This window comes from Antechinus flavipes, chromosome 4, assembly GCF_016432865.1.
Source record: "Antechinus flavipes isolate AdamAnt ecotype Samford, QLD, Australia chromosome 4, AdamAnt_v2, whole genome shotgun sequence".
Taxonomy (NCBI): domain Eukaryota; kingdom Metazoa; phylum Chordata; class Mammalia; order Dasyuromorphia; family Dasyuridae; genus Antechinus; species Antechinus flavipes.
In genome coordinates this window covers 389,720,319-389,744,499 of record NC_067401.1, presented here as the reverse complement: position 1 = coordinate 389,744,499, position 24,181 = coordinate 389,720,319, and the positions used below count along the sequence as shown (strand labels likewise).

Sequence of the window (24,181 nt, the reverse complement as noted above, 5' to 3'; positions counted from 1 at the left end):
AGATTGTTTTATAGAACAATTGCTCTAAAATTGGAAGCTTTTTTCTTATACCTTTTAGAAAGCGAAGAAAGAGACACACAAACTGACAGACCAACAAGAAGGGCTGATTTAGTTACTGTGACAAAGAGAGAGAGAGAGATACACAGAGACACAGAGACAAAGATAGAGACAGACAGAGACAGACAGAAGTAGACAGAGACAGAGACAGACAAGAGAAAGAGACACACAGAAAGACAGAGACACGAAGACAGACATAGACCTATAGAGAGATGGATACACAGAGACGGTGACAAACAAAAAGACAGAGATCGAGAAACAGAGACAGTGACACAGAGACAGGGAGACAGAGACACAGAGAGAGAGACATAAACAGAAACAGAGAGTCACGGAAACAGAGACAGAGCAAAGGGGAGGAAGAGAGGGAAAGAAGGAGGGGGGAGGAAGGGAGGGAGGGAGGGAGGGAAAGAAAGAAAGAGACAGAGACCGAGGAGAGACAGAGACAGAGGCTTTCAAATTACAAATGACTTAGTTCAGATGGCAGTTTTGGTTGTGGTAATATAGTAAAAATGTACTAAGAAGAATATTGTTCAGTGTTTGAGCATGACAACACAAAGGGAGGATTCGTGTCCCAATATGCACGGTTGCTTTTAGAATGATCCCCGAATGATGCAAGTTGAATAGTGATCATTCTCCCCTGCCTACCCGAAGTAATAATTTTAAATTTCTCTTTCACATAAGTAATGGGTTTCCTGGGAACTTTTGCTGGTATTTAAGGTTTTGGAGAGTTTGGGGTTTTTTGACCTGTGCACGCCCCTTTTTAGGGGAGAAGGGAAACCCGTTAAGGCAGAGGGAAAAACACAACGTAGAAGTGTAGGTACAAGACTGTGGGTCTTCGGTAAGATATTTAAAGATATTGTTTTGGTTCCTCCTACTCAAGCCAGCTGAATAACTGACACCCTTCATGAGGATCCTTGGGCAGGGGTCAAAGGGAAAGAAAAGGGGGAAGAAAGGGAAAAGTAGTGAGGGGGAAGAGTCTAGGTCTCAATAACCAAGCAGCGCACAGAACTAGCCATTCTTGAGGAGGAAAATCTGTTGTAAAAATCCCGCTTGCCTGTTAGTGCTAAGTTTCTCTAGAAATATTCCCAAGGCTGGTGGGATGTAAGGATAAACGTTAGGATACCGCAAGCTGTGTGGTCTCCAATGACAACCAGCAGAAGGAGCGAGACTGACAGACAGACAGGGTGCTGAAAGGGAACTGGGACGAAAGGCGAGGCATCTAATTGTTACAAAAGCTTCTGTGGAGCGCAGATGGCAGCAGAATCACTCAAAATGAGCTACTGAGTTTAAGAAAGGGGAGCTGGAGGGGGATTAGAATGGGAGGGGAGGAAAGGGGAAGATGAAGGAGGTCGTCATAAGGACATCAGTTGCTGGGCAGAATGGGGGATGGAAGGATGAGAGAGGATAGGGACAGAGCACTGGAGGAGGTACGGAATTGAGAAAGGAAATAAATGCATATATGTGTGTATGTATATATGTATGTATATGCATGTCTGTGCTGTTTTTGCCTACAGCATGGAAAGGTGCTGATAACATGCCCAAGCTAAGGCTTTCTAGTTCATACATTTAGATCCTGCTTTATTAACTCAGAATCTGTGTATGATCTGTCTTCCTTCTGCAGACTTAATAGATACCATTTCAGCATCCCTTCCCCTTCTAGATTTTGACTCAGAAAACCTTATTGTGATTGAGTACTCTCCTGGAAAGATTAGCAGTCAGGGAACTATAAGGAACTTCGTGCAAACCACGTGAGGAAAGGAATATTGATAAAGCCAGAAAATTATTTTACTCATTGTTCTACTTCCAATTATTAAAATGGGACTAGAACCCAGAAGATAATTCCAAAAAAGCCCCAGCTTAAGAGAGTGATGGAATATGCACCTTGGGCCTCTTTTTAAAAGTGTTACATAGTAATGGCTTCAATTAGAGAGAACTTCAACAGCTAATCGGAACAACATTTAGCTTCTAAAAGTAAATTGCAGTTCTCTACCTCCCCAGGTCCTATATAATTTTCTTCTTTTAACAAAGATGGTTTGGTTGGCCCAACATCAAAACCAAGTGCAGACAATCCTTGGTCTTAAATCTTGATGGAAATGAAAACCTTCAGAATATATCTTCAATAACTTATTTAATTCCAAATATTTTATTGAATGCTGGTTACATTGGGTGGGATACAGAAGAAGCTTGAGTTGCCAAGGCCCTCTATGTGTTTTCAGTCTAGGTAAGTTTATAAATTTTACACACAAAGCTAACATGGGATCACAACACAGATGGCTTGGTTACTGTCCTTATAGTGGTCAATAGGAAGCTTGTTTTATCATCATTAAATGTTTTCTAATATTAAGTTTTTTGAATTATATGCATAAGTGTGTATGTTATATGTGTACCTATATATGGATGTATTCCTCAGCAAGTTTATAGTTTCTCTGAGCCCTGCTGATTGTACAATGATCAGGCTGAGATAATATTCACTTATGGTAAAACAGAATGTAACTAAGTGTTCTGGGGTTGGTTGTAGATGAATTGGAAAGCACATAAGCCTACTCTTCCTTTTGACTGAAGATGACTCATATATCTATTTACAATTACAGTAAAGAGGACAGATTGTGCTACCCTGTAAGAGCCCATTTCTTCTTATCATACCCAGAGAATTTTCAAGACTTAGCAAGAGAGACCTAGAACTCAAAGTCCCCAACAAAATGCACTGATAGAGAAAGTGGGCACACTGTCCTGGAACTTGTGGATCTACACCAGCAAAAGAAAAGGGAAAATTCAGTGACTCTCCAAGAAAGTAGATATGTGTCTGGCAATTAGGATTTTTGACATCAAGATAACCCAACAATGGCAGTACTGTTTTAGTGTGGGTGTGATCTTAGGTGTGGTTTAGGTTTGGTTTGGTTTAGTTTTTGCCTAACCTGCCCAATTAACTGCTCCAACTCTATGTTTTATGTTTCTATTACAATCATGGAAAATTTTTTAAATTGTTAATTGTACATTATAGATTTAGTATGAAAGACATTCTTCCAACAGCTTTTTGGGATAAGTAGGTGTGCGGCTGACACTGGATTTTTAAAGAACTATGACTGTTTACAAAGCGAGGTGTCACATAAAGGAAAGAAAAGGAGGAACGTGCTCAAGTTGAATGGACAGACTCTTTCAGAAGCCCCTGAGATTGATTGCAAAGGCTGTTTAGCAAAAACGTCCCATGGTACTGAAAAGTATTTCTTCTCCCTGAAACAAGAACTGGAACAACAGTGGGATAGGGAAAGTGGTTGGAGAACGGCTCATGGGAAATATTGATGACAATCATTATAATAACACATTGATAGAGAGCCATTAAGGTTTGCCAAGAGCTTTTCTTCTTGAGAACCTTGGATTATTGTGTTTCGATAAACACATTCTTCAGAAGTCAGGAGTTCTTTGGGGCTCTTTACTGTACGAGCGCTTTCAGACATGTGCCTCGGTGGGACACAAAACTGAGGGGGGAAGGGGGAAATGGGGAGAGAGAACCAGACATGATCGCGAAGCTTTCAGTTCCCGCCTTAGACTTCTGCGGTCTCATAGTGCGCTGATGTTTACATAGTCTCTGCTGCTCCTAGCGCTGTGAAAGTTGAGTAGACACAGATACACGGTTAGCGAGAAAGAATGAACTCTCCTGGTTTTTCTAATTGTTCTAATTGACTACAACTGGCGAGTAACATGGAAGAGGGGAGAGTAGATTCTGTGGGACGACTCCATGGAAAATAAATTTCCTGGGACAAAAGTAGAGCTTTTCTAGCTAAGCAAGAACCAGTAGCTTTTTCGGGGAACCCGAGCGCAGGGTTCCTCTACCTTCTTTTCCCACAGCGCTTAAACCCAGTTGAAAGCCGGGAAAACTTACAGAGCATGTAAAGCGCCGATTGCGCAATAGATGCCGGGAAACTAGAACCACTCTTGAAAATCTTGACATTTCACTGTCCAGGCTGCACCAGGTTAAAAGTCCTCAGGGTTGCGCGACCCTTCACTTATCATGTCAAGTACCGGCTGTTCTCAATGCCCTCTCTGGAGTGCGGAGCTGAGGAAGTGAAAAGTTGAAGCGATAATTGGGGAAGGGAAGCTGGGGGCGGGAGGAAAGGAGACAAGTGAGGGAAGCGCATCTAGAAAAGAAACGGGGAAATGAATGAGGGGGAATGAACCAATGCAAGTGTATATTGTGGGGTAAGGATGGGGACGGTGGTGGAAGCGCAAAACAGATCTCCTTGGCTTCCCTGCTTTTAGTGTTAATGGAAGCACACACTTCCATTGCAGCCCGGTGGATGGATAAAATATTCTAGGACCGTGCTCTTAGGGCTAATCAAGGCTACGGGAGCCTCCCCAAGCCATCATCTTTTATAATTGGAACCGTCAATCAAGACCTTCAAGACAAAGTCAGAACTAAGACGGGGGAACTCAGGAGAGAAGTCTTGATTGTAAGGAGAGAGGATGGGCGGAAAGGAGTGCGGGGGGGGGGGGGGGGAGAAGGGAGGGGGAAGGGAGTGAGGGAGAGACTTTGAGAGAAGTTGGCAGAGAGGCCTAGAAGAAATGGGAGTGAGATGGTAATTAAACTGGAGCTTCCTCCAAGGGTTGCAAGGTTCCTGCTTCTGAGGCAGAGCTTTGAGGAGCTCCAAGTTCAATTATCCCCAGAAACTAAAGCCTAGTCATCCCTCCTTAGGGTGAGGGAGGAGTTTTGTCACCTCCACCTCCAGTGGGAAGTTACCTGTTTTCAGTTAGTACCCTACTTCTTGAGGGATGGGTTTAAGTTTTTGTGAATTGGTCTGTCAGATTTGGACTGCTCAGCAGTCCACAGTTATCACCTCTATCTCGGCGTAGATTTCGCGTCTCCGCTCCGCCCACATCTCCACCCCCAACCATTAGGTCCAAATCGTTCACAGCAATGTCATTAGATATTTGCAAAATTTCTCAAGGCATCTGTCTGGAAAAGCTAGAAGCAACCTGAAATTAGATTAGGGGATGGGGTGGGAAGAGAATCTGCAAAGAGAGTGGAGAGGGAAAGGCAGGTGCCGTGAAACTTGCTTCAGAAGGACTTGACTTGGAGGAAGAGATAGGGTGGGAAGCATGGCACATTTACGCTGCGATCCAATTTGTGCCCCATTCTGGTTCCGCGTGATATTGTAAGGTAAACCCAATGGTTACAGCAAAGTGGACCGAGATAGGTAGTTGGAGGGTCTTACCTTAAGGTGATATAGAGGCGCCTCTCCATAGGAGATGATTTTAAGGAAAGAGAGGAAAAATCTCACAAACTCGTCTTAGTTTTTCCCCGGCCTCTCAGCCTTCTTATGAAGACAGTCACAGCTAATCTGTTTCTAGCCCCAAGCGTGACTAAGACTGCCCGAAGAAGTCCCAGGAACATGATTTGAGATTAACTGGAAAGGCTGATCTAAAAGAATTGTCCAGGTTGTCAGCCAGCCTAAGGTCCCTGGGCCTCGGCTTTCCATGACTTTAGGTTCTTCTAGGCTCTTCTCGCCGAAAAAACGCTCCACACATTAGGTTTCTCTGGAGCTAAGGATAGTAAACCAAGTCAGCTTCACGACAGGCAGGGCACTTACTAGCAGTCCTCTCCGTAATGTTACTGTGAGTTCTCACGTTCTTCCTCCCATGGGCACTGGAAAGTGTAATTTGCGACACGATTTGGTAAGGAGGGAGAAGAGGGGGGTTCATTTACCCTCTAGGAAGGTTCATTATTGTAAAGTGATGGACTTGTGATTGTTTACTGCTATGATAATTACCACTCTTTGTCAGCATCTACTGCGTTCTCCTTCGGGAATAAACTGGTTCTAGGTATCCAGGGAGTGGGGTGGGATGGGGTTAGCAGTTGGAAAGTAATTGAGCTGCAGAAGCTGGTGAGCAATCTCAAAAAAGTTTTATTTTGTTTGAAGTTTTTGGGGGTTTCCCAAACTCACTAGTTGAAGTTTTCTGACAGCGAGGTCGCTGGCTGATTGGAGGTACAAAAACCCACAGATGGATCAGGCTAGTTACTGGTGAGGGCACAACCTAGTAATCCCCATAGCTCTAACAGATCTCTCCTGCTCCGGCTTTGTGCTCCGCCCCCAGCTCCACCATTCCCCAACTGTCCCTAAACCCTGAACCTCCTCTAATCCTCCGAGAATTTGGATCTCTGGGACACCCGACTCTAATCTATATGAGTGCTTCAAGGCATGATCTTCTCTTCATCGGAGAAGCTGGTGTTGACAATTTTAAAAAGGGCACTTAACTGATTTAGGAAGGCTTTCTGAATTGCAATAAAGGGTACTTTATGAGCTTTTTAAAATATTAATTAATCTTCAAAGTTTGGGAGGAGACTACAATCCAACATAGCAGGACGGGTCAAAGCCATTGGTGACTAAGCATTATTCAAATTAAATTAAGAAGATGTTTCTTTTTGTTGATTTAGGGGGCAGTTTAATATTATCTGGATCATTTAGATTTAGTTATAAGAGATCTCAGTGGTCATCGAACCTAATTCCATTTCACGGATGTAGAAACTGAGGTTTAGAGAGATTAAACTGATTGCCCATGGTCACACTGGGAGTATGTAGCAAAATCCGTATTTGAACTCATGTCCTTCAAATCCAGACTGTGCACTTACAAGAAGTTGAAAATAGAATTTTGAAAGTCTGAGGCACTTAAAAAATCACTATTCTTTGAAATCATGATGTAATAGTAATAACAATAATAATCAGAAATCTGTGTGTTTGATTTTTTTTTTCTTTGAAACCTGACAAGTCGGCTAAAAGAACCACATTATATAATCTTGTGGCTTCAGAGACTTTGAAAAGAAAAATGAAAGTTGTCAGATGGAGAAGGGGAGTGTGTAAGCAGTTGGACCTACTCCATTTAATATAAAGATGCAGATTATGCAAGGCACTGATTCCAATATTTTTCTTTTAATGTTACCCTAACTAGTGGACAGTGAGGTCTTGAATGCATAATCCCAGTGCCATTCAAATAGACTCCGTTTCGGATCTTTTGAGATTCAAATTCTTCCCAGTGTATTGAGATGGGCTGTAATAATTATGGGATCACAGTTGCAGATCCTGAATATGAGGCATTTGGAATTCACGCAGAATGTTGGAAAGAATGTTTTTATCTTGTTGGGATGAGGTCTGAGAACTTTGAAGAGATCGTCACTCACTGAATGCTGAGGCGGTGGTTGATGCTATTGCGTAGCAGATGGTCTTTAAAACTTCTTTAAAATGCTGGACCTCATGCAGATCCGTCCCCTAAAGAGACAGAGGCACCAGAATAAAAACTGAAAGCCCAGATTGATCTTTGGGTCTTTTATGGAAGAAAAAAAAGTTAACAAAATCTGCGAAGTCTGAAGGTTCAAGAGCCATGTCAAAGAAGGGGAAAAAAGGGGGAGGGGAGTAACTTCCAAGGAAGCTCAGATATAAAAAGAAGAAAGGTGAGAAAACATTTTATTGCCATCATCACTACCACTCCAGCAAATGTTGGTTTTCACCTGGCTAGCCTGAGCAATGTTGTCCTCAAAGGTGACCTTTGAGGTCTTGCAGAGTCGGAGACCCATTCTTGCCATATGACTGGAGAGACCAAGAGGCGAACAGGTTATGAAGCAAATGAGACCTTTGAACACACACACACACACACACACACACACACACCCTCGTCTCCTTGAATGAATTCAATCCTCTGGGCCTCTTTACTTCTTTTAAATGGGTTTCTCTCTACCTGCGTCCCCCTCCTCCCCAATCCAAGTCACTTTCTTTCATTCCAGCACTCTCTTTAGATAGAGGTCGACTCTTAAACTAGCTATAGGATCTCGGAATGATTTAGCAGCTACCCTGAGGGTGGAGGCATAAGAGATTGGAGGCTCAAGAGGTTGAGGCATCAGAGAAAATTACTGTGTGCAGCTCTTCCTCATTGGTTAAAGTCGTGGTGTCAGAACCCTGGAGTCCCCAACAGCCATCCCTACGCCAATCCCCACCTTTTCACCCCTTCCTCGAACCATTTTCCTCTATCCCCAGAACTTACCTCCCTCCTTCCCATCTCCCTCTTTCTCTCCCTGCACCAGCACCGCTGGGCTGGAAAGTGCAGCTTTTTGCTAGAGGAATAAACAAGGCAAGAAAACCAGATCCGAACTTCAAAACTCAACAGTTCCGAGAGAGAAAAAGAGTTAGAGGAGAGGGAGAGTTGGGGGGAGGTGGAAGGAGAGCGAGAGAGAAAGAGAGAGAGAGAGAGAGAGAGAGAGAGAGAGAGAGAGAGAGAGAGAGAGAGAGAGAGAGAGAGAGAGACCCCTGCTGATCCTGAGCATGAGGGAAGGTGGGAGGGAGGGAGAAGAGGGGAAGGAGTCAAGGGAAGACCCTGTCCAGGAACAGCAGTAGTAAGCGGCAGCAGCAGCAGCCGGCAGCCGCTGCAGCAGCAATCGCGGCAAAGAGCTCCCGGACTGGGAGCTCCGCATGGATCAAGCTCCGGGCAGCTGTAGTAATTGCTGTTGTGGCTCTAGGCAAAGCCAGGCTGCAGTGTCCTGGCTCTGTGCTCTCCGCCTAGCGCCTTAACCTGCGCTCCCCTTATTCTCAGCTCCAGGGCAGCGCGGGAGCAGAGGAGTAGGACAGAACGTACATAAAAGGGCAGGGCAAGGCCGGACTGCACCGGGCAGGAGGGGTCCCGGAGGCCGGAGGCGGGGAGCAGCCGAGGCCGGAGGAGGAAAGGGGAGGGAAGGGGAAAGGGGTGGGTGATCCCTCTCTGATCGCCCCCGTTCTCCTGTCCGCTCGAGTTGAATCTGTGCTGCCCGTGTCCAGGTGCTGGGCTTCCGGACAGACACGGACCCCCCATCCCCGCCCGCAGCCGTCTTGTCATGCTACCCAAAGTGGAGACGGAAGCCCTAGGACTCGCCCGATCGCATGGGGAACAGGGGCAGATGCCGGAAAACATGCAAGGTAAGGCGGCACCGGTCGGCGCCTTCTCTCTCTCCTTTCTTCCTTCGTTCGCGAGCTCTGACTCCCTGGTGAGGTTCGAACTGGTTGGCTCGCCTTCTCGCTCGCCGGGCATTGTGGCTGACCGTTCGGGTGCAGGCTGTGAGCTGGTCTGGATCCCGGGTCATTCCCCCTCGCCAGGTATCTTCATAAAAGTTTATGGCTTCTGAGCAATTCAGGGTGCTGGCTGCCCGAGCTAGGGCTAATTATCGCTTCTAATTAACTGGAGATGTTGCGATCCTCGGCCGGGAGACTTGGGGCTGGTCAGAACTTTAAACAGTAACGTTAATATTGGTGATAATAGTAACGACTCAAACAAGTGAAGCTTTCCTTAGGTGTGTGAGCACGTTCTTAGGCTGTGGGAACTGGTTAGAACTTTACTTTTGACTTCTAGAGTTCCCGGACTTCAGGTGAGGGAAGTGCTAGGAAAGGAGAGAATTCTACTTTAGGAAATTGCTCAGGGAAAAAAAAAAAAAAAAAAAAAAGGAAGTATAGACAACGAAGGGGATCTTAGAGGCTACCCGGCTAAAAGTTCTGGGAGCTAGAACAGTTTGGGCCAACTTCAAAGCCATCTGAAGTACTAAAGGGACTAGAAGGGCACCCCCTCCCGGACACAACCTAACGCCAAGGGAAAGGATGGGGGGGTGGGAAAGCCAGCGGATTAGTCTGATGCACTTAGTTCAATCAGAGTATTGGGAATATGTAAGTCCCATTTGTTTCTCCGGCTCTTGATTGCTAACAAGAAAACAAATAAATTCCACTGGCTATATTTTCACCGCACTCCTAAATAGCAACTGCAGATCTGGCTTGCATTAAAGCAGCTTAGAAGTTTATCGCAGTTGCCCTGGGGTGGGGGAGCGCGGGCTGGCTGGAGTGGGAGGGAACAATGCGAGGAAAAGTCACCGGTGCTCTTCCATCTTCACCGCCTCTACCGCTCAGGATGTGGTGTTTGCCTGGCCTGTGATCTCGGAATACTTCCTGCCATCCCCCTTTTGCTTACTTTAAAGGGACCGGTACTGAAAGCGCGGAGTTAAGAGCCAAGGTATAGAAGGACTTCGTCCCCTCTGGGCTCATAGGCGCTACACTCCTGCAGAAGGCCCAGCCCGAGTATGGAGTTAGCTTGGGAGGGATAAGTAGTTGAGGGAGTGGGAGGCTAAAGTCAGTAGCCCTTCAGTTCCTGAAGGCAGTTAGTTATTTAAGGGATTTTCCCATTTCATTTCTGAGCTTCACCGGAGAGCAAAGTGACTCACTTCTTTAGACCTAAGATCTCTCCTCTAAGACCAACCCCTGAGCATCAAAATAGGTTGCCCCAGACATCCAGTTGGCCACAAGTGGCGAAAGCCCCATAAATGATAAGGGAATATACAGCAAGAGAGTAAAATTGAAGAAAGATTCCCGGTTCATTTCTCTTCTTTGAAAGGACTTGAGTTAAGAATGAGTTTGTAATCTTGAAGGTGTCACAAACTCCAAGTCTGAGTAGGAAGAGTTATTTGTTCGTACTCGGTCCGTACTGTTTCCTAGACATTTTTTAGTTTTAAAGAGGAAGAGGTACTCGCTACATTTTAAGAAAAAAATAAAAGGAAGGAAGGAAGGAAGAGAAAAATAAAGAAAATAACTTTTAAAAAGTAATTCAAGACAGGATCCAATGCTTATTTTCTAAAAGTAGGATGGTTCCTCCCCGTTAATGAGATGAGAAAAGGTTGGTTTACCATCCATTCCAACTTCTCAAAGGACTCGGTTGTGAGTTCTAACGACAGCTTGGGGTGGGATAGGCCTCCTCTCGGTGTTACTAATTTTTATCAAACCCCCAACTTTGGTGGGAGAAATAATCACGTTGGGAAGAGAAATTTTCGTTCCCAGCTATCTTCGATGCTATGAGTCACAACCGAACCGAGTACCAGGCAGGTGCTTGTTCAGTGATCAAAAGAGAAATCCAAAGGAACAAGATTGCTTCCTCCATTGGAAAAGCTCCGCTAGGGGAAAAGACTGGGTTAGCTCGGTTCCAGAACTGCTCAGTGAGCCTTACTTAGTCCGGCAATTTCTCTGCCGTCACTCAGTTTCTTAGTTTGCAGTCTTAGTCCCTCACTTCTCACGCAACATCCCTCTTTTTCTCTAGAGCTGCACAAGGACTCTAGAGCTGGCGAGGAAGCTTTACTTTGGATGGGTTCTATTAGTCCAAGTTATTAAACATGTCTGATCAGGGTATGGTGACCCTGTCCATCTAGGTCACTGGGAAGTTCTGAAAAGTGGGTCCTCCTTTCCCCCTCCCTCCTGCGCCCGCACCCCTCCCCTCTCTGACTTTGGCTTTTTTCCGAAGCTTGAGAAGTACGCCCCCCCACCCCATCTTCTTCAAGTCGTGTTCTCGAAAGTGGGAGCATCTGACTGGGAAGCAGTTCGGCATTCTCTGAGACTCCTCCGATCTGTAGGGCGAGGATTCAGGGGATTGGGAACTCTTTAATGTGAAGTCCACTTCGGTTTTTGGTTTGGGTTTTTTTTTTTTTTCTCTTCCAAAAGTCTCATGAAAACAAAATCAAGAATCATTGGGAGTGATTTACGCATAAACAAACAAGTCTCCAACCTCTAACCTCGCAACACATTCTCCAAGACGGAGGGCTAAGAGTTAGAAGTGGGGGATCCTGAATAGCAGCCCCCACAGACTCTCCGTAGGCTCTCCGTAAGACGCGAAGAAGCTTTATTTCTTTATCTGCTTTTCCTTGAACCTCACAACCTCGCCGCCAGTCCCGCGGAATATTTCTCCTCCTGGCAAGGTGTAAATTTAATTCAGAAGCAATACTGGAACCTGAGTCCTTCCCCAAGTCCCCCGCATCTCTGGGTGTCCGTCGAAGACATTTTTGAAGCGATCCTCGACTTTTCGCTATTGCTGTTGCTGCTGCGTGCTCCAACTTTTAAGATATCACATTCTGCTCTGGAGACGTGGGACTTTTACCAGCTGCCCTAGATCCGAGGGCTCCCCCAAATCCACAGGCAAAGAGAACTTTGCTTGTCATTTACGAGATGACGGCAAATGGGACAGGTAGTTAGTGGAGTGTGTTGTGCGTTGGGGGTCATTGGAAGGGAGGGAGGCGTTGGGGAGAAAACCTTTTTCCCCTTTAGCGGGTAAACAAATCAAAGGAAACTTGTGCCGTTGCCCCGGCGTCCGTTTCCCCCATCCCGCCCCCGCCAGGCTGCAAAATGCCATTGATTAACCTAAAACAAACTTAGCTCCGGCGCTGTTTTCGAAGCAGGTCGGCAGGGGCCAAGCTGAGCAAGGGCGGAATGTGGGACTGAGGAGAGGGATGAGCTAGAGGAGAGAGCTCGCCTCTACTTCGGAAGTGAAAGGGGAGGGTCCCCAGGAGTGGGTACCGGCTGAACAGGGCATTTGCCCTGTAACTACTTTTCCCAGCTCTTCTTCCCGCACCAAGATTTCTCCAGTTCGCTTAAGGCAGCATTCTTCTCTCCCCCTCCACCCCCCACCCTCCACCTTGGAAGACTGCAGCCGCTTCTTGTGAATGAGTATAATTAGACTGGGTAGTTGGAACAGGTATATGGATTTTTTTTTCAGTGTCTCCTAACTGCTGACCTTCCTGTTTATATTTTAAACATCTTTTTAACTACAGCTAGGCATTCGCTATAGGAAGTGAGTTACTTGATCCAGGTATGGTTGGTCCGCGCGTCTTTGGGAACTGACTAGTGTTTAACTTGACCGTGGAAATCTAAAGGTGTTTATATTTTGCAATGATTATCGGAAACATGTGAAATTCATTACGGGGTTTCAAAACTTCACCCCGAAACCAAACCCTTGTGTGTACCTTCTCCCCTACTTCTATTGTATTTCTTTGGGTTCTCTTCCCTCTGCTCCCTCCTTTCTCCTCCACTTTTTTTTTTTCCTTTTTACAGGAGATTTTCCACCGTGGGGAGATGAAAGTGTACATACACAAGAACCCTGTCGATAAGGAAACTTGGATGTTTCGATTAACCTAACAGATCTGAACCCAGGGAGTGACAGGCTTTTGTTAAAATGGGGCTGCTACTCAGAATCAAATTTCCAGGATTTTAGGTTGCAGTATTGTATTTTAAACCTGCAGCACTGTGAGTAGAACCTCCAGGAGAGGAGTGAAGTGGTTTGGTAGATGAATTAGTGAAATCCGGTGTTATTATCATAACAGACGTTTAAGGGAAGCCAGTCTGCTGAAAAGGTTGTGTTGAGAGGAGGAAGGGAAAATACTAACACCACCACCAACCATCCTTCAAGAAGTGGTATTTTGGAGTTGGTCTTTATCAGTGTTTTGAAAGACACTTAAAGGGTTAATTTAAAGTTATTTTTTCCTCTCTAATTTGTGATTCTCTGTAGAGTAATTCAATTGTTGTGGCATGGTGATTTTTAACACTTTTAAAGATAACTTTGCAAGTTAAAACAAAGTCTGCATTCCTTAGTTCCATAAGTTTTTTTGCTGTTTTACTTTCAATATGTTCTTCCCTCCCCCCCACCTTTTAATTCAATCCAACAGGAGTTATGTAAAAGTTTTTTTCATTTGTATGGTTTCTGAAAGATCTGCCACCCAACAATTCCTGTAATGTTTCTGGTCACAAAATCCCAATTGCTAGCACTGGTGAATTAATAGGATATATAGAGAGATGTGTCTCTGTATGCATATGTATATGTCTGTATTTTTTGCCTCTTGCAGTGTCTCAGTTTAAAATGGTGAATTACTCTTATGATGAAGATCTTGAAGAACTTTGTCCAGTTTGTGGAGATAAAGTGTCTGGGTACCACTATGGGCTTCTCACCTGTGAAAGTTGCAAGGTTTGATACACATTGCTAACTAGAAAAAAAATTTTTTTAAGTTCAGAACAAAAGAATGTGCTATTGGATTCCTTGGGCTGTTTTTTTTTTTTTCAAGTTAAAGGAGTTTAGTTTGGGGGGAGATTCTTAGAAAAAAATCATCAAGCAAAGAAAGCCATGCTGCTCCAAATTGTCTTCACCATTTTCAACACTTGGAAATGTTTTATTGCTTCAAGTGGTGGGACTAGAGAGCTCTCCATTTCCAACAGCCCTAACTATTGATTTCAAATGATTAATAAATATTTAAAACATTGTTTTTTTCTTCAAAGAAAACGTGAATATAATTCTCAAATACATTTATTTTACTTCATGATCAGTGTTCTGGGCTAAGATTAGTTTTTAGCTATCCACATAAAAATGTCCATTTACATTTCCATGCTTTCATTCTCATTTATCCCTTAAAGGAATTATTTGGAAATTTATGGCAAAAGAAGCAAAGCATAATAAATGAGACCTTATTACAATATGATTGGTTTCAAACTATGCTGTCTATAAGTTATTTCAATTAAGGAAATGGTATTTTATGAAGTGGAGACCTTTAAATCTTCTAAATGAAATGATAGTCTTTTTCATTAGTGCATTTTTAATGTGGAAAAATCTATATAATTATTTAAATCTGTGTCATGTAAACTTCCTCACTGATCATCACAGTAAAATGGCGTTTCCTTATATGACTAACTGGATGAACTTAGAAAGCAACATTCTTCTAGATTTTTTAAGAAATTACAAATGTAATTTATTCATAATTCCTTTGAACTGATAGTAAAGAAAAATAGTCAAAATCCTACAAGTATCCAAACTTCTATTTTCTTATGGAAAGTGTTTGGTGGGGTTTTTTTAAATCATTTTCTTCTTTTTTAAAAAAAGAAGTCACCATGTTTGAATATATTTCACTGGAGTTATAACTTCCCTCTATTACTCTAACTCTTCCACCTTCTAACTTTCTAATGTTGGAGTTTATAAAAGATCTGACGTTCCACATTATTCTATTTTCATTGCATTTTGTGACTATTTATTACTTAATTTGAATTAGATTATTTTAAAATAACACAATCCCCAAGGAATACTTAGATAAGAAATACAAACACTACAAGCAAATCAAAGGACAAAATTAAAACACTCATACACAGAAAACAGTGGTCAATATAGGGTGTTTTATTCTCAGACTATTAGGAAAAGAATGGTCTTCAGCCAAGACTCTCCAAGATTTGACGTAAATCTACAGTAATATAGTTCTCTTGCCAGAAAATCTGAGTTATAGCCTGGCACTTTTTTGGAGGGTCTATCCTGCTTAAATGTAAAATAAACCACAGAACCACATCGGGGCTCAAATGGGGTAAGGAAAAAGAATTTGATGTTTTATTTTAAGGAAATCACCAAGAGAGAAGTCTGGTGCTTGAGCTATATGTCTTACTGTTTTCTCTGTTTTACAGGGGTTTTTTAAGCGAACAGTCCAAAATAACAAAAGGTACACATGCATAGAAAATCAGAACTGCCAAATTGACAAAACACAGAGAAAAAGGTGCCCTTACTGTCGATTTCAAAAATGTCTAAGTGTCGGAATGAAGTTAGAAGGTAAGACTCTTCTGAAAATTATACTGCCTCCTCAACTCTTGTAAGATTTTAACTTTAAGAACTATCTTATTCACTGTTTCCTCAACCTGTGACCCTAAGCTCTATAATAAAAAATATTAGCTTTTTGTGTTTTGACTGCCATCAGCTACTTAGCCACAAGCTCTAGTTATATATCAATAAAAAATAGTTAAATCCTAATGGAAAAACAAACAAACAGAAACCAACTTAATCAAATATATTTATTAAGGGAAGGAGAGGGCAGATATATTTAAAACTGCCCCAAAGGTCAGGATAGTTAAGAAATCTAATCAAAAGATCAATATAGGACAAATAGAAATTCAGAATTAAAAAAAAAATCTGTCACAAGTCTTCATATGTTTTAGTTAAGTCTGAGTTTGGGTCTGTATCTGTATGTGTAATTATAGCTGTTATTTGGTTATATATATTGACGTGAACCTCAAAGTAATTACTAAAGAGTCTTTAACAGTGAACAGTAATTTCTCGTGTGACATCTTTCCCATATGTTTTTCTTGAGTTATTTTCTGAGTCTTTATAAGAAAAAAGAGAGTTTGTATAGGTTCATTGAAGGGTTTTCTTTAATTCTTTTATGAATTCCAAAAGAAATCTACATGAAAAATCACATGGTCTTAAATGAGTAGTATTGGTCTAGCAAAAAAGAGAATGATTCTTCATGGTTCTCTCTAAACTTGGTATTGAAACTTGAATACTGTAATTTTTTTTTTGGACATACATATGAGAATGTAAAGTGAATGTGCTCTGGGATGGCTGCAAATAATTGGGATCCCATTACCATCTTTGTTTTTCACTCTCTGATATACAAGGTGTGCAGGGCTTAAAAATGCAACATATAAACTCAGGATGGCCAGTGAGTTGTTGACCCACCAATGGATGCATGTATCACCTGATATCAAATGCTTATTTGTTTTATTTGTTCAAAAATCACCATTTTTGTTTATATTCTTTTTTTATCTAAAACTTGGGTCTAATGCAAATGCTCAAAGAGATCCAAACAATTCCCACTAAATTTCCAACATATTTCTTTTTAAAAGTTAGAAATTGCTACTTGACTTAGTTATCAGTGCCAATGCTAAGATAAAATCAAACAAGCTTTTAAATTTTGGGATGCTGTTTTGTTAATGTAAGAATATTAAAATACTCAGTAAAAGGTAATCAAAAGAAGTTTGTGGCTATACATTATGGTATTAATTAAAAGACAATTAAATTATTGTAAAGATGGGGAGATTTTTCACTCAGAAGGCATAATTTGCCTCCAGCATAGATGTGAAGGACACTCAATAAATAAGGTTAAGTTTCATTTTTTTTTAGGAGTATATTTTTGCAATTTCAAATGCATTTTAGTATGCATATTTCCCTAACAGTGACTTGCAGATTTGGATATTTATGAAATAATACAAATTTTTAAATCTTATAAATAACAAAGATCTTGGTGATTATGTGTTTTATAATAACCACCCATAATTTAAATTACAATTTTAATGTTACATTAATCTCTAGGATAAAAAGCTCAAACAATTAATCTCCAGAAATTTCAACAAGAAGGACCTAAGTTCAAATCGAAACTTTGTCACTGACTAGACTCAATGACTTTGAACAATCCACTTAACATGAGCTTATCTGGGAAAAGAAATAGTACTAACTAGATAATTTCTAAGGTCTCTGCTAGTTCTAACCCCTATGCCAACAAGCTGTCAGAGGGTTCTGTTTTCTGTCTAACTGTCATTGGCTTGTGTGAGCTTGACAATAACTGTTGACTGATATAGTAGAAACAAAAATAAGCATGAGATATTTTGGTGTTTTGCAAATGACACTGGATTTGTGAGTTGGAAAACTCACAGTTTTCTAGTGTTATTAAGTAGCTGTGTGATAGTGTTATTAAGTAGCTGTAAGATCTTAAACAAGTCACTTTGGGTTACAACTTCCTCATCAGTAAAGTAATATGAATCTCAGATCTGATGCTTACTTAGTTATATGACCCTGCAATTTATATCCTTCTGGTCTTTACTTTTCTGTATCTGTAAAACGAGATATAGGTCTAGATGATTTCTATGGTGTCATTCAACTCGAGATCTAAGACCCTGTGATCCTATGACTCAGGGAACTCTAAGGTCCCTTTCAAAATCAACAGTTCTATGACTATCCCTATAAAGTAGAAAATGTCCTCATGACAAAAACCTGCAAAATGGTACTTCTAAGGCACTTATTGAACTAAATTTGTTTCCATTATTTCTAATACTAATTATATCAGCCTATTCCAAATTGCTTCTTGTTCTCTCTTGGAAATGATAATATGACAGATCCTTTTCACAGAGAAATGAAAATTACTTTCCCAAAGTAATACATCTCTAACACTTTTCTCATGAAGTAATCGAGATGATTCCATAAAGTTTTAGTGAAAATAATCATGTTTGAGTTAGGAATGTGTCACCAAATAAATTATTTTTTAAAAAACTTCTATGCAATTTGGGTCTATGAACAGAATCCCAAATCAACATGGCATTCTAGCCTAGAAACACTAACATTCGTTCCTAAGAAAAGAGTCAAAGAGTAGTACAAAAAGTTCTTTTTATTTAGTAACAGGTATGAAGCATAACCCCACCCCCCCAGTCCACTGAAGGGTTAATATAGTCCAAAATGTTCAAAATATTTTTCTGATGACAAAACACATTTGCAGGAAAGAATTCATAAATAAAAAAGACATGACTTTTTTGGAATCCTGCAGCTATTGTGATGAAAACAACCACACAAAAAAACAGTTTTGGTCAATTTCCAACATTTCCGAACAGTGTTTTTTGAACTGAAGAATGCTATTGGTTTGCACTGTATTTACACTCCTACTTCCTTTTTTCTTTTCTTTTCTTTCTTTCTTTCTTTTTCTTTTTCTTTCTTTTTTCTTTTCTTTTCTTTTTTTTTTTTTTTTTGATCAACAGCTGTAAGGGCTGACAGAATGCGAGGGGGAAGAAATAAGTTTGGACCAATGTACAAGAGAGACAGGGCCCTGAAACAACAGAAAAAAGCTCTTATCCGAGCCAATGGACTTAAACTGGAAGCCATGACTCAGGTGATCCAAGCAATGCCCACTGACCTGACAATATCCTCCGCCATCCAGAACATCCATTCTGTTTCCAAAGGCCTACCTCTGAACCATACTGCCTTGCCTCCTACAGACTATGACCGCAGTCCCTTTGTAACCTCTCCCATTAGCATGACAATGCCTCCCCATGGAAGCCTGCAAGGTTACCAAACATACGGCCACTTTCCAAGTAGAGCTATCAAGTCTGAGTATCCTGATCCTTACACTAGTTCTCCAGAGTCAATAATGGGTTACTCCTACATGGACAGTTGTTACCAGACAAGCTCGCCAGCAAGTATTCCGCATCTGATCTTGGAACTTTTGAAATGTGAGCCAGATGAGCCACAAGTCCAAGCCAAAATTATGGCATACTTGCAGCAAGAGCAAGCCAACAGAAGCAAACATGAAAAGCTCAATACATTTGGGCTTATGTGCAAAATGGCTGATCAAACTCTCTTCTCCATTGTTGAGTGGGCCAGAAGTAGCATATTCTTCCGAGAGCTCAAGGTAGGTCATGAGTTGTTATCAATTGTTTCCTACAAGAAAAGGAATTGTTTTTATGGCTTTTGGTCATAATAATGTTGCTGTCACCGATAATACATTTTGTGTTTCTTCATATATGTTTTATAGAGTAAGAATCTATTATAATTGTGACATCAGACGACAGAATTGATACCATTGTCATATGGCTTTATAAGAGACTTTTATTGTTTGCCATACTGGAGAAAAGGATTTGACCCGAGATATCTGCAGTAATAATGAACTGCATGATAATGGGTTTTTACTGTATATCTCAATTAAACTTTCATTGATTTATTACACCAACCTAGTAGCATCAATGCCAGAAAGTCAATGGCATCTATTCTGTCATTTATCAAAAGAAATAATGTATGTAAAGTGCTTTGCAAACCTTTTAGTCTATATACATGTCAGCTATTAATGTTATTGCTCTTCTTTTGAAATGTGCCGTATATTTCTTAGTTCCTTTATAAGCTTGTTTTTAACCGTAAAAAACAAAGACCGACACCTTGAGGCAGTTGTGTTTACTCTCCAAAGAATGCAAAACATACCACTTGTCAGTTATATCTAATAAGTATTTACTATCTGTTTACCTAGAGTTGGTTAGTAAAGCATTTGTTTAGGAGAGCAGATTCCAATGGTATGTTTATAGTCACTGAATGACATTTTACCCATGTGAGAATGGCTAAAATGGCCAGTGCTAGTTTATTTGATTCAGGTTTTAGTCTTTTAATTGCTTGGTGTATCGTAAATGTTTAATTGCTTGTGTTATTTGCTTACCTAAGGATCTTTGTTTGACTACATAATTGCACTTTTAATTGTACCTTACCTTGAAATACAAGAATGGAAAAAATATGGGTAGGTTACTGACAAAGGTGGTCCAAGAGGAACTACTATGTCTCTATTCAATCTGGTTAGAAAACTATTTTTCTACTTTTTAATGCTCACTGGGGAAGGGCAGCCATCTCTGTACATCTTGTGACATTCAGGATATATTTTGAATCTTTTCAGTAGATAAGAGAAGTCATTACGTATCCATTAAGTGCCTACTACGTGCCAGGCATTTTATTCACCTCTGGGAATACAAAGAAAGGCAAAAGATAGTTCCCTACTCTCAAAGAAGTCAACGAAAAGGAAAATCTTAATCTTATTCAGTTCCTGATATTAGTGGCAACCACGAGTTAAAATCACCCTTGTGTATTCCTCCACTATGGAGGAGTTTAGCCAAAGGAAAATGATGATTTCCACCGAATCTCTTTTACTTGCATCTTAGTTTCCTTAGGATATTGAACTAGACCAGAAGTTCTTAACCTGGGTATAAAGCACTTACTCACTTTCCCATTGAGATTTCCTCACGTATAGGAAAGAACACTGATTCTAGGGAATTACTGAAAAATGTTGATGAGCTGACAAGATTTGCAAAGCAGTAAAAAGAAATCTGTGGCACAAAGTTGATTAGATTTAGAGACAGATGTGACCTTAGAAATCAATTAGTTCAATTCTTTCATTTTTACAGTTAGAAAAGCTGAAAGCAAAAGGACTGAATTTCCCCAGAATGTAAGCTGCTGGAGGGTAGAGACTATTTCAGTTTTTTATATTTGTATCATCAGTACCTAACATGGTGATGTGAACAATAGTAAGCATTTAATGTTTGCTTAATTGAATTAAGTGATTTACCATAGGTCTATAGGAAATAAATGGCAAAACTGGATTTAAATAAAGGTCCTCATTTGTCAAATCCAGTGCTCCTTCCACTAGATTATACATAATGTCCATAACTCTTATGGGCATAATGTCATTAATTAGTACCACTTAAATTTTTTAAAAAGCCATGGGTTTCTTCTGCATCTGAAAGAGAAAATCTTCCCTCCTGAAATTACTTACATTCAAAACAGACTCACAGATGCCACAGCAACTGGCAGGCACACAACATTTGTATATAGAACAAAACATACTATGTACCCTTCAACTCCAAAAGGACAAATATTGGCCACTGAAGAAATCTCCAGGCTGCCTATAATATCTCAATCATCTAATAATAGTATTATTAGTAATCAGTGATAGAGATTTTCCCAGTGGTCTCAGTGCACTCAAAGTTTGCCCCCTCTGAAGTAAATGATCAGGACAGTTCAGAAAACTGCAGGGAATCTTTGGGAATACCAATTCATAGCAATGGATGAGTAACTAATTAAACAGCTTGGACCCTTGAGGATTCCTGATATCCTTTCGGGGTGACTCAAGATCAAAACTATTTATATAATAATACTAAGATATTTTAATTTCTAATGTGGTAAAGATAAGTAGGAAAGAAGGAAAGAACAAAGGAAAACAGATAGATAGACAGACAGACAGATAGACAGACAGACCAACATAAAAAAGTTTTTGGAGTGAAGGTAGGTCCTTAGTCATTTTAAAGAGGGTGAAAGTTATGGGTTTTTTTTTCTATTATGTAGATACCATGGCAGATTGACATATGGCAAATTCTTAATCCATGCTGCTACATTTAGGATGCACTAATTCATATATCTCTCCCATTCCCTACTAAAAAAAAAAATAGGACTGGAAAAAATGCATAGAAAATAGGGAACTGTAAAAAAAAAAAAAAAATTTCAAGGCTGGCCAATAGTGAGCTTTTAAAAATTTACTTTAACTGGAGCCTTACAAATGATTTGTGAGATGACATTTTCTGACTAGTATTAGCTTCTTCCAATTATTTAGAAGCAATATATGTCAAATAGTGGCTTGTGGTCTTCAATTTTTCATTCCATCTTTGGAAATGAAAAACAAATACAAGCCTTCCCTCTATGAAGAAAAACTTTTGTTTATAGATTCAGAGGATAGTAAATTAGCTTTCAGTTATTTCTTCTCAACTTTGGATGAAGGCAATTCTCCTAAGCAAAAAAAATAAGAATAGAAAGTCTAAAGCAGCTGATGAATATATAGTGAATCTAGAGATTATATCCTTTAAAAATGGTGATGATGATATTAACAACAGCAACATAAACATTTCCTTATATAAAGAACAGATCTAGGTGACAAAGCCATGACTCTCAATTATGTACAGTTTGCTTCTTTTTTTAAAGCACATATTACATTTATTATATCATTCCAACAGTGACTCCTTCCAGACTTCTTGATCTCTTCTGTATGTTTTTAAATGTTTCGTTGACACTTTCTTTCTCTTTCTTTTAAGAAAAAATCACTCTGTGATTCTTCCCCATTTCTTCCCAAAACTCTCCTGCCACTACAGAAAGCCCTCTTTTATAACAATAAGTGTACTCAAACAAAACAAATCTATCATTTGTCTCATTCTGAATCTTTCGTCCATCATTGCTCTGCCAAGAAGTGGAAAGAATGATTCATCATCAGTCCTCCAGAGCCATAACTGGGCATTGCATTGATCTGAGTCCTTAGGTCTTTCCCCATTTGTTTTTGATTTTTTTCAGTTACAATATTAAGATGTAGTCAAAATGTAAATTAATCTCCTGGTCCTAGTAATTTCACTCTGCATCAGTTCATAAAAATCTTATTTTTTCTGAATTTTTGTATCATTGGCACAATTATATTCCATTGTATACATGTCCCATTATTTGTTCAAACATTCCCAAGCTAATGGACACCCCTTTTCTTTTTGATTTTTGTTAGAACAAAACAAAAACTTGCTTCTATAAATATTTTTTGTCCATATGGGATATTTCACTCTTTTATTTATCCCTTTAGGTTATATCCCTGGTAGTGGTATCATTGAGTCAAAGTGATGCAGGGGCCTTAGAGGATTCTGAGAATGGAGATATAAAACCCTTCCTAAGATAAATGACCCTGACCAACTCAATAGCAGTGAATCTAATGTAATTTTGCCACAATTTCTTAAATAACTTTTGTGTGGGGGAAAGACAGATTTTTTGGAGTTACTTTAAAAGTTTATGGCCCAGGAACTTGGCAATTTCCAAAGTCAAATCAAAACAGATCTTATGTGTAGCCCTTTATTAAGCAGAGTTTTTATAGAAGAAAGCTTCATTTTTCCTGTAATCAATCTCCAAAGCTGTCTCCAGACAGACTTTAGTGACTCTTAAAAATTTTTTCTGATACCTTTCTTCAAACCTCAGTGATAAAAAACCTTATAATTCCCCATGGCATTTTACAGTTTACAAATGGTTTTCCTCATAACAACACTATGAAGTATTATAAATATTATTAATATCTCTTGATAGATGAAGAAGGTGACATGAAGAAAGTCTAGTGTACCCCTTGTCAAAGAACTAGCATATGGTTGAATACAAGTGGCACTTACCATCAGGCTGTCTAACTCTAAATCCAGTAATCTTTCTATTTTATCTACACCATACTGCCTTACCAGTCCCAGAGCCTGTGGAATCTGACCCAATCTAAGCTTGATTCTTAAGTAAACTTGTTTGGGCATTCCTTTCTTAAGAAGGGTGATAAGGAGAGCATGTGCATAATATCCAAGTCCACCAGCTGATTCTGCTGAACTTTTCCTTTCATCCTTTCATTTACCATGAGAGTGTCCCTTGAGATTGAAGAGTTTTAACCACAGGTTTCTTATCAATTTATTTTGTACTTTACAGTTAATCCTGAATGACAAGCATCTCCCCCCAACCATCTACACACAAACACAGACATACAGACACACACACACACACACACACACACACACACACACACACACCTACTTAGGTTTTTATTTTACTGATGACAAAATAAAGTATTCTAATTAGGAGATTTAAAAAGAAGAAGAAAATTTTGCAAAATCATTTTTAAAGTCAGGAGCAATATTACTTCTGAATGAAAATTAAATTTCTCAGAATCACAGAGTAAAGTGCTGTTGCCAGCTGCCTTGACTTAAGTCATCAGACTCTGGAGATAGAGAGTGAGATTGATGATAGCACAACCCCGCTTCACTTAAATCCAATTCACTTTCAAATCAAGACATCACCCTCCTGATATCATTGGTCCTCTGAGAATGAATGACGAACAACAATAACAAAAAGTAAAGTGGTAAAAGTCATTAATGGCCATCTAGTTTAACATATGCCCACATAAAAGTCTCATCTGTAGCATATCAAGTAAATGGTCTTCTAGTTTTTC

At 40.2% G+C, this 24,181-nt stretch overlaps 1 protein-coding gene across 1 annotated transcript in view; it reads left to right on the top strand.

Annotated features, from left to right (window-relative positions):
- The window catches only part of NR5A2 (nuclear receptor subfamily 5 group A member 2), a 172,968-nt gene that overhangs the window by 5,126 nt on the left and 143,661 nt on the right, over window positions 1-24,181 (top strand). The window contains exons 2-5 of the mRNA XM_051998699.1: window positions 8,853-8,990; window positions 13,712-13,830; window positions 15,303-15,444; window positions 18,414-19,063. Coding sequence (XP_051854659.1) covers window positions 8,853-8,990; window positions 13,712-13,830; window positions 15,303-15,444; window positions 18,414-19,063 — 1,049 coding nt within the window. The remainder of the gene's footprint in view (window positions 1-8,852; window positions 8,991-13,711; window positions 13,831-15,302; window positions 15,445-18,413; window positions 19,064-24,181) is intronic.